The sequence below is a fragment of the Pelodiscus sinensis genome, chromosome 16 (assembly GCF_052426305.1).
Source record: "Pelodiscus sinensis isolate ZL-2025 chromosome 16, ASM5242630v1, whole genome shotgun sequence".
NCBI lineage: Eukaryota > Metazoa > Chordata > Testudines > Trionychidae > Pelodiscus > Pelodiscus sinensis.
The window spans coordinates 40,822,445-40,834,728 of record NC_143067.1 but is presented as its reverse complement, the minus strand read 5'-3'; the positions used below and the strand labels follow the sequence as shown (position 1 = coordinate 40,834,728).

Genomic DNA, 12,284 nt, shown 5'->3' with positions numbered 1-12,284 from the left:
AGCCACTAATAAGCGACTGGTCAGACACAGTCTCTCTAGCAATAGTCACACTGAAGATCTCACGTCAGCCAGGTTAACCACAACCCTCCTCCTACAACTACCTTGTGAGCCCCCCATAACTCCTTTTTGGGCCAAGCCCCCTACAGTTACAACACAATGACATTTCAGAGTTAAATAGCTGACATCATAAAATGGCCCGGGAATTTCGTAGTGTCCTAACTATGGAACTGAGGGATTTGACTCGCTCCTTGCAACTCTTTGGTCAAATAAATTCTCCCAGACAGCTGGTGATCATGGAGGAGGGCTCTGGCTGTTTGCTCTGTGTAAAGGGTGCTATGGGTATTTCATATTATTTCTAGCACTTGCCAGTAATTGTTCTCATCACAATTATATTTTACACTTATGAGAGTCATTCAATTACATTAGTTCCCTGTATGGCAGAGAGGCTACCCCTGCTGAATATGCTGTATTGCTGCTGAGTCTATTCAGCCTTTAGTCAGGCCTGGCTCCTGTTTGGCCACACGTGCAGAACTGTGTGCAGCTCCCCACCACTCACTGCAGCTCCCCACCTCCATGGGTGGCAGGGGATCCCTGCAGCTCCCAGCTGCTGCAGGTGGCAGGGAGGGACTGCTGCTGATCTCTGGCCCAAGGGGATCTGCTGCGTTCTCCACTCCGCAGGCAGCAGGGGACCCCTGTCATTCCCGGTTGCTGTGTGCTCCAAGGAGGATCTTCAGAGCTCCTAGCTAATGCAGATGGCAAGAGAGATCCCTGCCATTCTCCAGTGCCATGGGAGACGGGGACTGCCAGAGCTCTTCACTTCCCTGGATGGCAGGGGGAACTCCCCAGAGCAGAGGAGGGGGACCCTGCAGCTCTGAGCCTCCACAAGTGTAGGTGGCTCCTAGAGCCACCTGCAGCTTCCCCGGCTCCCCTTGTGTCATGGATATTTTTAGTAAAAGTCAAGGACAGGTCACGGGATTCCATTAATTTTTCGTGACTGCCTGTGATCTGTCTGTGACTTGCTGAAATTATCCACAACAGAATCCTAGGTGCACATGTGCACATTCTGCAGGCTCCGCTTCAGTGGTTAGCAATGGGCCCATAAACATCCTATTTCTGCCCCACTGAAATCAACGGAGGGTTTGCCTTTGACTTCCGTGAGAATAGGATCAAGCCCAATATTGCTCCTATGCTGACTCCCTGGAATGATAGGGAAGTAATGAGTCTAACCTGATAGGAGTTTAATCTGCTCAGCTGTGTCTGCACTGGGCCACTTATTCCGGAAAAGCAGCCGCTTTTCCAGAATAACTTGCCAACTGTCTACACTGGCCACTTGCTTTTCCGGAAAAGCATTGACGATCTACTGTAAAATTGTCAGTGTTTTTCCGGAAAAACTATGCTGCTCCCGTTCGGGTAAAAGTCCTTTTCCGGAAAAACTATTCCGGAAAAGGGCCAGGGTAAACAGCACAGTAGTCTTTTCTACAAAAAAGCCCCGATCGCGAAAATGACGATCGGGGCTTTTTTCCGGAAAAGCGCATCTACATTGGCCATAGACGCTTTTCCGGAAAAAGTGCTTTTCTGGAAAAGCATCCTGCCAATGTAGACGCGCTTTTTCCGGAAATACTTATAACGGAAAACTGTTCCATTTTAAGCATTTCCGGAAAAGGGTGCCAATGTAGACGTAGCCCCCTAGTATTAGCTGCTACAGACTATGCAGTTCTGCACCTATATACACTACTTCTACCGGGCTTTGTTATAATTAATTGTGGGCCCAATTCTTCCACTCTTTAGGATAGGTCACTGCTTATCTATCTATCTATCCCTCCCCCAGGAGGATGTATATATATATATATATATATATACACAGTGGCTACGTCTAGACTGGCATGATTTTCTGCAAATGCTTTTTATGGAAAAGTTTTTCCGTTAAAAGCATTTGTGGAAAAGAGCGTCTAGATTGGCACGGACACTTCTCCACAAAAGCACTTTTTGCGGAAAAGCATCCGTGCCACTCTAGACGCGGTTTTGCGCAAAACAGTTTTTACCTGTCTACACTGGTCCTCTTGCGCAAAAATATTTCCGGAAAAGAGCTTTTGCCCGAACAGGAACGTCAAAGAATTTGCGCAAGAAGCACTGATTTCGGACAGTAGCACATCAGTGCTTTTGCGCAAAATCAAGCGGCCGGTGTAGATAGCTGGCAAGTTTTTGCCAGGTTAGACGCAGCCATAGGGATATATAGGATGCAGTTGTCCTCTGACACTTCTGATACAGTATAGTAGTGGATACTGAGTCTGGATACAGATTCACAGTGGGGGTGTTATCACTTAGCCCTGGGGTGTGCTTGTTCTACCACTGCACTAGCCTATGTGGTGTAAATTTTGGGACTCCCCGCAGGACCTTAGAATCAAGCACACTCTGGGTGCACCCTCGCCAGGAGACCCTGACCCAGGCAAGGTAATTCAGGGCGAGATAGTTTTGGTGGGCCCTGCTCATGGGCAGTTGACAGGGATGCACACATGAGCCCGCTTGTTGCCCTGTGGTAGAGTTTGCAGGGCCGGGACTTAGAAAAACTCCCTGTTTACGTGCAAGCGGAGCAGACTGGATCTGGAGTCAGATAAACCTAGGGCCCTGCAGTGCCATTTGGACAGAGGGAAAGCAGGCTCTAAGGCGATCAAAGCAATGGTGCCATCGCTCTGTGGGCAATCCGAGCACAGGAAACCCAGTTCTCCCCCTTTCTGTGTCTTGGGCGGGCCCGCTGCTGGCTTCTCAGCATTCTGGCTGGCAGGTTCCAGGCAGGATTGTGAAATATCTTGAGCCATTAGTCAGCCCCTGTGGTGTGTCTCCCAGCTGCAGTTCTGCTTCAGGAAACAAACAGGAGAGAGCTCTTGTGCAAAAGGGAGCAGCAGCTGAGAGGCTGTTTGGCAGGGAGCAGCGCTCTGGGGGGACGGAGGGACCCGCCAGGACAGGAGAGCTGCTCCCAAGAGACAACCACTGACATCTGCATCCCGGACGCCCGAAAGCTAACGGAATCGAGTCCCTGCACCGGCGGGAGGAGCCTGCCTTTCCAACGCCGCAGGTGGGTCCTTTAACCCCAACCCCAGATAGTGCTGCTGTAAAGTGACCAGCGCCCAGGCATGCGGGGCACCTAGAAATGCACCTTTGCAACACAAGGAAGGCATGCTTCGCAGCTGTTAACCCTCTAGCCGCTGGCACTTTTCGCCCTGCCCATCCACTGTCCTAACCTGGGCACAGAAAATAACTATGCCCCACAGTGAACACATTCCCAGTGTTGCCTGGATAGCACCGAATGATCCCCCAGTACATCCACATGAGGCTGGTAGTTGTTAAAAGCCCAGGCTGAGATAGGGAAACTGAGGCATGGAGCGGTGACGTAACCTGCTGAAGGCTGCACAGTGAGCCAGGGTCGGGGCTTTGAATCAAAGGAGGGAGCCACTGACCCGCAGTTCTGTGCTCTGACTGTGAGCCCATATTCTCTCCTGTGTGATTTGCCCTTTCTAGCGTCTCCCCTGCTGTGCCCCTGGGCTTGCAGGGCACTTAGGAGGAGACTCCCCAGCCTGGGGTGGCTCAGCCCTGGGTGCATGGGGTACAAACCGGCACTCGAGCACTGAGGCGCCCTTGGACATAGGTGGCTGGGTGGGACAGAGCAGCTCCCTTTGTTGGGGGGAACGTTGAGTGGGGGGTGGGCAGACTCCTCCCCCCCCCCCCCCCGGCACCCAGCAACAGGACTGCTGGCCGGGCGAGGAGCAGCTCTTCCTGTGAAGAGGAACAGGCTTTATCTGGTGTGAGACACTGACTCTCCTCCACTGGCTGTCACACACTGTGGGGGGGGGGGGGGAGAGGTGAGGAGGAATCCCAAAACCAGCCCCCCAGGGGAATCCTCCTGAAGAGACTCGGTAACCAGGCCCCATGGAGCCGAGTTTCTCCTCTGGCCTCGGGGCAAATCCGAAGCCGGAGCCAGGCCTGAACTTTGGGGCTCAGACCGATCTGTGGACGTGGCTGCGACAGCTCCTAAACCGAGGGGCTGATCCTCGGCCGAGCTCCAGTGGCTTCCAGGTGAGTGAAACCCCAGCTCCAGCCCGTCACTGGGGAGCAGCGTGACTAGCCATAGACGCCATCCGCCGCCATGGCAGCGCCTGAGCCGGCAGCGCTCACTGAGCGAGCTCTGGGGGAGCGGTAGGAGCAGGCGGAACACGGGACCCAGCTGGGCCTCGGGCGCTCAGTGCACGAGCCTCTCCCACAGTGCTCCACGCCAGCTGGCGCTTGGCGGAGGCCGACCGGCAGACTCGTTAACCCGCGGTGGGCGGGCCAAGTGCCACCGTGCAGGGCAATGACCCACACCCCGCAGGCGTGTGAGCGGCACTGGCTCGAGGCTGCCCAGCAGCGCCAGCAAACGGCAGCTCAGTCCCTGAGTCCAAGGCGGTGGCTGTCTCTGGAGCCTGGCTCGCTCGCTGCCCGCTCATGCCCCCCGAGGTTGCTGGGCAGGGGGAACGCTCAGGGGCACTCGCCTTGGCACCCAGGGCTGGACTCAGCCTGCTGCGAATCACCCGAGCTTTGTTCTGGTGCTTGCACTGTGCGGGGCAAAGGCTCTCGGGCCAGCCTGCCCCACCGTTGGCTTCCGACAGCCCCTGCTCTGTAACAGCAAAGGCCTGGGCTTTCCTCGTGTCCTTTTCTTTTCTAGGATATTCACCATGCAACTCAGCCAGGCGTTTGCGGTCGTCCTGCTCATGGGATTGCAACTCTCTGAGGTCGCAGCCTCCTGCTCCTTCAATCAGCCCCAGAGGCACTGCTCCTGCTCGCTTTTGGATCAGGACAAGCTAGGAAACCTCTTCCAGTGCTTCTCTGCCTCTGTCTTGGAGCTCCGAGGAGGAAACTTGGAGCAATTTGCAGGTTTTGCATCCATCTCGGTGGACGAATCGGTGATCGGCATCCTGAAGATGTTGAACGTGACCAAGATTGTCTTCGGAGATCTCCTCGTGCCGGAGGTTCTGGTGGCCGCTGTCATGAAGTTCATGCCCTACATGCGCCTCACCGAGCTCCAGTTTGACAACTGCACTTTCCTGGGAAAAGCCAGCTGGCTCCCCATGGACAGGGTGATTCTGCCGGTCTCCTCCTTACGCTTCCACAAGGTGACCTCCAGCTCCCTGGCCGACAGAGGCCAAGACTTCTCCTACCTGAGCAGCTGGCTGGAGAGCCTGCGGGATCTGACGGTGACGCAGTCGCAGGTCCCCTACATTCCATGCAGCATGGGCAAGGTCTTCAGGACCTTACGCTACCTGGATGTGTCAGAAAACCGCCTCCAGGACCAGAGCATGGGGCCTTCGTTTTGCCCGGGGGCTTTCCCACAGCTCCAGGTATTAAAACTCCGCCACAACAACCTGAGCTCCTTCCTCGCCACGTGTGAAACGCTGCACCAGCTGGAGGAGCTCGGCCACTTAGACCTGAGCCAGAATGGCCTCCTGGCCGCCCCCTCCTCCTCCTGTGAGTGGCAGCCATCCCTCCGCATCCTCAACTTGTCCGCCACGGGCCTAGAGCACGTCCCCAGGCCTCTGCCCCCCAGCCTTGAAGTATTAGACGTGAGTTCCAATGAACTCCACGCCCTCGACCACGCGCTCCCCTTCCTGAAGAAGCTCTTCCTGTCCAACAACAGGCTGCGGGCCGTCCCCTCCCCCCAGAACTATCCTGCCGTAGAAGCCCTCAGTCTGGATGGAAACCTCATCTCCTGCCTCCCCCGAGGCGAGCTCCGGGCGCTGAGACACCTGCAGAGCCTCTGGGCAGGTGGGAATCTCTACAACTGCTCCTGTGCGGGGGCCTGCGAGCTCCCCGCCCTGGCGAGCAGGGGGCCCTTGGTGCCTGACTGGCCTCAGGACTACAGGTGTGCGGCTCCGCCTCGGCACCGGGGCGCCCTGCTGAAGGACGCGCTGGCTGCAGAGCTGCAGTGCAGCACGGCCGGCGCGATGGCTCCCGTCTCCGTCCTCCTGCTGAGCTGCTTGGCTGGGACCCTTTGCCTGGCACAAATTAGGGCCTGGCTGGGTTAGCTGCTGGGCTCTGGCATGAGGGCAGGGCCCTTCGCGCAGCAGGGCAGGGGCTGAGGAATTGCCCTGCCTGCAGGGGCGGGTGGTCGGGATGCCCCGGAGGGGGCGGCGGCCTCTGCCACTCAGCCTATTGGGCGAGGGGGGACAGGTCCTCCGGACGACATTGCCAGAGACATCAAGGGCAGGCGGGTCCCTCGGGGAATCTGTGCGCTTTGCCCCGCCCCGCTGGCTGGCTGCAGACATCTGAGGTTCCAGACAGGTTGTTGCCATTATTTTAAAGCCCAGGAGCGATCAGAAACACGACTGTGCCCCACGGACATTACAAGGCTCCCACTTCATGCGGTCTTGCCGATCCCTGAGCAGAGCGGCCAAGCTGGGAAGAGGAGACCAAGCTCCTCATTCAAGCAGACTCACCTGTAGCCTCCACAAGCCACTTGCATGCTCTGTTTCCCAGCCACATGGAGGAGGGCGTGGCTGGACCCCTCCTGCCCCATTCGCTTGGTCCAGATCCACACACAGGTTGTGTCCAGGCATGCGTTACTAGATTGCTTGAGGGTAAGAAGAGGGTCAAAAGCACAAGTCCTGCTGTGCCTCAGGCCTCGATGAAAGTCGTCAGGACTTTGCTAATATAAAGCAAAGCTGAGCTGTGAGCAAGAGGCAGGCCCTGCTCACAGAATCTGGCAAGAACAGGGCTGATATTGCAGAAACACACAGACCTCGGTGGTTCTAGGCCCAAGTCATGTAACACAGTCCAGAAGGGTGGTACCAAAACACGTCGCTCGGGAACATCTTAGTGCCAACACACTCCCCATAGAGAACAGGAACTCTCGAACCTGTGTTCAGGATAGGGTCAGGATGACAGCATGGTGGCTAGAAATATTTTGATGAAACTAACACATATAAGGTTTTGAGCGGCACCTGGTACGGCGGGGGTGGCATTCTGGTATGTCAGAGTGATGCGTAACTTGTCTGTATCCAGGTACAAAGATGGATGTTCTTGTCCAGCCTAGGGTGTGGTGGAAAATCCCACCTCTGAGAGCTGTGTCCATTGTCGGGGGTATATATGCCTAGTGGTTCGGTAGACAACTATTACTGCGCTTCGTTTGATAATAAACCTGGCCTGCCGCCTTCGCGCCTTATCTGATTTTGGAGTTCTTGAGGGTTCTCTATGCAGACTGGCTGTGCAAAGCCAGGGCAGCACACTAAGGGAGCATGCGCATGCACACACACACACACACATACACACAGCCGAACTGTTATCAACCTATACACACACACAGCCGAACTGTTATCAACCTACACACACACACACACACACACGCATAGCCGAACTGTTATCAACCTACACACACACACACGCATAGCCGAACTGTTATCAACCTACACACACACACCACACACACACAGCCTAACTGTTATCAATCTACACACACACACCACACACACACAGCCGAACTGTTATCAACCTACACACACCACATACACAGCCGAACTGCTATCAACCTACACACACACCACACACACACAGCCAAACTGTTATCAACCTACACACACACAGCCGAACTGCTATCAGCCTACACACACACACACTACACACACACAGCTGAACTGTTATCAACCTTTGATGGAGCAAGAAACCTGCCAAACACCACTTCTGTGGCATCTGACCAGAGGGGAGATTGTTTCTAACCAATACAGGTCTCTCGTGTGGACCCAGCCGGAGTGGGTATGAATGTGCTCACTGCTGTGTTATCTGCTTAAACGAAGCACCCGAGGTCTTTTAGAGGGGAAAAGGCAGCACGCCGCGTTTATTGAGAATACAACAGTTGTACATTATCCCTCACACACACAGATGCCAGGCACGCACAGTCCCACCAGTCGCTGTCATAGTTACCAGTCCAGAGTCTGTATCAATCGAGTGGCCACTAGATCGAACACAGGGGGGAGCAGGCGCATACGTGCCACTTTCACACACAAACAATCTTTTACAAGGACTTCTCAAGGAAGCATAACATCAGTATCTGCACTGGGCAAAGCAAAGAGGCGTTGTAAGTCAAACAATTAAGGCCTTAGCCTTCCACATCCCTTTCGTCTCATTCACACCGAGACAATACCAAAACTATCGTTTTACTTAGGCCCATTTACTAAACTCACTAAACTTTAGGACACAGAAATAGACATTTAACTAAAAGGGCTTAATTTAATATTACATCATTCAACTACATTCCTAGATTACTAACCCTAACACACAAATATAGAAGGAATAAAACGTTCAGTTCCAACACTGTAGTTCATTCCTCTCCCCGTAGCACGACACCCTGTACCAGGATAAGCACGACTGTGCCAGTACAACTGCATCCCCAGCGCGGGTTACACCTGTTCACTTTGCCCAGGGGATGCAGCCTGCTTGGAGACAAGGCGTCAGTGCTACCTACAGAAAAGGGAGCTGATTCTGCTCTTGGGGGCACAGCAAGCAACTATTTTCCAAACCCTCCATGCCTTCGCTGGCTATTGTGCCTGTCTGTCCTGTGTATTGCCCCTTTACATCTCCAAGGGCTCTGCCGTTTACCGAGATAGGCGGCCATTGGGATTTGGGTGCCTAACTCGCACTGAAGTGGATGAGAGCTGGGCACCTGGTACCTGTGTGTGGAGCTTGGGGCAGTGCACCCGAGAGGGGGCGCATGGGGGCGGTCTCATGGCACTTTACTCTTTGCTTCCTTGTTACTGATCAACCTACAGGCAAAGCAGCCCAGGCTGAACGTGGAGGGCTGCTGGGTGTGGCAGATTGGAGCCCTGCTCCTGCCCCGTTACTCAGCTGCTCAGCGCCCGGAGAGGGAAGGATTTGCAGCAGGCAGTGACGCTGATCTCGCACGAGAAGGATGGACTCCTGCTCTTCTCCCAAAGCCGCTCTGGCTCTTAAAGGGTTAAGAGCCATGCGACTTGAGTGGCTGGGTCTCAGAGATGCCGGGGATCAGATTCCGGGAACATAAGAACGGCCAAAAGTCCATCCAGCCCAGTGTCCTGTCGGCCGCCAGTGGGCAATGCCAGATGCCCCAGAGGAGGGGTCACAACAGGGAATCCTCACGTGATCCCTCCCCTGTCTCCCACCTCCAGACACACAGAGGCCAGGGACCCCATTCCTACCCATCCTGGCCATCAGCCATTGATCGACTTAACCTCCATGAATCTATCTAGCTCTTTTTTGAACCCTGTTAAAATCCTAGTCTTCATCATGTCCTCTGGCGAGGAGTTCCAAAGGTTGACTGTGCGCTGAGTGAAGAAAAACTTCCTTGTGTTTGTTTTAAACCTGCTGCCTGTTAATTTCATTTCTAGTTCTTCTATTGTGGGAATAACTTTTCCTTATTCACTTCTTCCACACCAGTCATGATTTTATAGACCTCTCTCATTTCCCCCCTTAGTCTCCTCTTTTCTAAGCTGAAAAGTCCCCGTCCTTTTAATCTCTCTTTAGATGGGACCCGTTCCAAACCCCTCGTCATTTTTGTTGCCTCTTTCTGAACCTTTTCTAATGCCAATACATCTTTTCTGAGATGTGATGACCACGTCTGTCCACGGTATTCAAGCTGTGGGCGCACCATGGTTTTATATAGAGGCAATAAGGTATGTTCTGTTTTATTCTTTACCCCTTTTTTAATGATTCCTAACATTCTATTTGCCTTTTTGACTGCCGCTGCGCACGGAGTGGATGCTTTCAGAGGGGAGGGGGAACCGTTTTGCACAGTCCCGTTACCATAGCCCCATTGTGCATGCAGGTCACACACCAACCCAGCAGTTATAATAAGCAGGTGCTGGGTTGAGGTGGTTTATAACAGAAAACAGGCTGCAGTAACAGCACCAGTGACTGCTCTGACAGACTCCGGGGTCTGAGCTGCTTCAGCCCTCTCTGCTAAAAGCCTTACATTCCTCGGCATAGGTAGGGCACCGGTCCAGCCAGAGGCAGTGGGGGAAGGAAGGAGCATGCTGGCCAGGCTGTGGGTGAGCTGAGTGCTTGGACCAGGGGCCGGTTCTCCGCACAGTGCTGGGAGCAGGGCCTACCAGCGTCTGCCCTGCAGGGGAGGTGGTGAGGCTACGGGAGCAAGGCAGACGATGGAGCGTTTCTCCTGCTGAGCTCCCGCGGTGAGGACGGTGCCCGAGCTCAGCTTGAGATACGTCGACCCCAGCTCCATAAATAACAGCTGGGACTGCAGACCCTAAGCTGCTCTTCCCCCATAGCATAGACCTGCCCTTATAAAGTTTGCAGATGCTACCAAGCTGGGCGGGGTTGCAAGTGCTTTGGAGGGTAGGGTCAAAATTCAAACTGATCTGGAGAAATGGACGGAGTAAACGGCATGACATTCAATAACGGCAAATGCAAACTACTCCGCATAGGAAGGAACAATCAGTGTCACGTACACAACGGGAAATGACTGCCGAGGAAGCAGCGCTGCAGAAAGCGTGGGGTGACAACAGACCACAAGCTAAATATTACTCAACATTGGAACATTGTTGCAAAAAAGTGAAAATCATTCTAGGCCGTATTAGCAGGACACGAGACACGACTGCTGCTCTACTGCACGCTGGTTAGGCCTCGACTGCAGTATTGTGTACCGTTCTGGGCGCCACATTTCAGGAAAGATGTGGACAGATTGGAAAGAGTCCAGAGAAGAGCGACAAAAATGATCAAGGCTCTAGAAAACATGAGCTAGGAGGGAAGAGTGAAAAAACGGAGTTTGTTTAGGCTGGAAAAGAGCAGCCAGAGGGGACGTGATAACAACTTTCAAGTACCTAAAAGGTTGTTACAAGGAGAAAGAAGAATTGTTCTTTGTCACTTCTGAGGACAGGACAAGCAGCAATGGGCTTAGATTGCAGCAAGGGCCGGGTTGCTAGGTGTCTGGTTTTCAGCTGGACAGTCTGGTATTTCTGGCCCCTGTCCAGTAAAACAAGGAAGGCCGGCGGGGATGTTCTTCCCCTGCGGTGTCTGGAGGGGAGCGAGGAGCACGGGGATTCTTAAAGGCGTAGTGACCTTTGGGCCTCCTTTTTTATGTTTTCCTCAACCAACTTTTTTCCTGCCATGTTTGGGATTGTTCATGAAAGCATCTGGCAACCCTAAGCAAGGGAGGGTTAGGTTGGACCTTAGCAAAAACTTCCAGTCCCGTTGGTTAAACACGGGGATAAATTGCCTAGGGAGGCTGTGAAATCTCCATCCCTGGAGATATCAAAGAGCCGGTTAGAGCCACGCGTCAGGAATGATTCAGAATGGTAACGCTTAGTCCTGCCAGAAGTGCCGGAGACGATCTCTTGAGGTCTCCTCCAGTCCTTTGATTCTAGGGTACGTTTGTATGTGTAAGTCTGAGGTTGGGAGCAAATTGTTAAGAGAGGTAAAACAAGGGGGACGCAGAAGACTCTCGACTCCTAAGAAGGTACCGGAGTCTGGAAAGGTTTGAGCTGCTGCTTCATCAGCCCTGTGGTTGCTTGGCAGGCTCCTTGCTTCTGATGGACTTTAAAAAGTGCCCTTCGTTTTTCTGTCTTTTGCTAGATGCTCGTCACATTTTTATTCTGGCTGCCTCCTTAGGGTTTGACACGTGTCTTGCCAGAGTTTAGGGTCCTTTCTATTTTTCTCCATAGGATTTGACATGCAATTTTCAAAAGGTGCCCTTTTGACGCAGTCTCATTTACTCTGTGGGTTAGCCAGGATGAAACTTTTTGGCCCTCTTGCTCTGTGTGCGTGTGTGTGTGCGTGCGTGTGTGTGTGCGTGTGTGTGTGCGTGCATGTGTGTGTGTGTGCGTGCGCGTTTGTGCATGCGTGTGTGCATGCGTGTGCGCGTTTGTGCATGCGTGTGTGCATGCGTGTGTGTGCGCGTGCGTGCGCGTGTACGTGTGTGCCTGCATGTGCCTGTGTGCGTGCGTGTGTGCGTGCGTGCGTGTGTGTGCCTGCATGTGCCTGTGTGCGTGCGTGTGTGCGTGCGTGCGTGCGTGTGTACGTGTGTGCCTGTGTGCATGCGTGTGTGTGTGCATTTTGTTTGTTTGTTTTTGACCAAACAAGGGGGTTATAAAGTTAGTTTGAGTCTCTGTTATGGTGTTTGTAAAGAGTCTCCCTGCAGCTTCCAAGACATTACACTTCTGTGGCTACTGTTCCTCTTGATTTTCCACTTCCTTGTTTTTGTGCAGTTCTTCTTTTTGAAGTTGTTTGAAGGGGTTTCTTTGGCATCGCCCCTCCAAAGATGTGCAAGTGAATTA

At 53.5% G+C, this 12,284-nt stretch overlaps 1 protein-coding gene across 1 annotated transcript; it reads left to right on the top strand.

Annotated features, from left to right (window-relative positions):
- Positions 1-1,978: 1,978 nt before the first annotated feature.
- CD14 (CD14 molecule) lies at positions 1,979-7,189 on the top strand. Its single transcript, XM_025188077.3, has 2 exons — positions 1,979-3,073; positions 4,697-7,189. Exon 2 carries the CDS (start codon positions 4,707-4,709, stop codon positions 6,051-6,053), a length of 1,347 nt encoding a protein of 448 aa, XP_025043862.2. The 5' UTR covers positions 1,979-3,073; positions 4,697-4,706; the 3' UTR covers positions 6,054-7,189.
- The last annotated feature ends 5,095 nt before the right edge of the window (positions 7,190-12,284 follow it).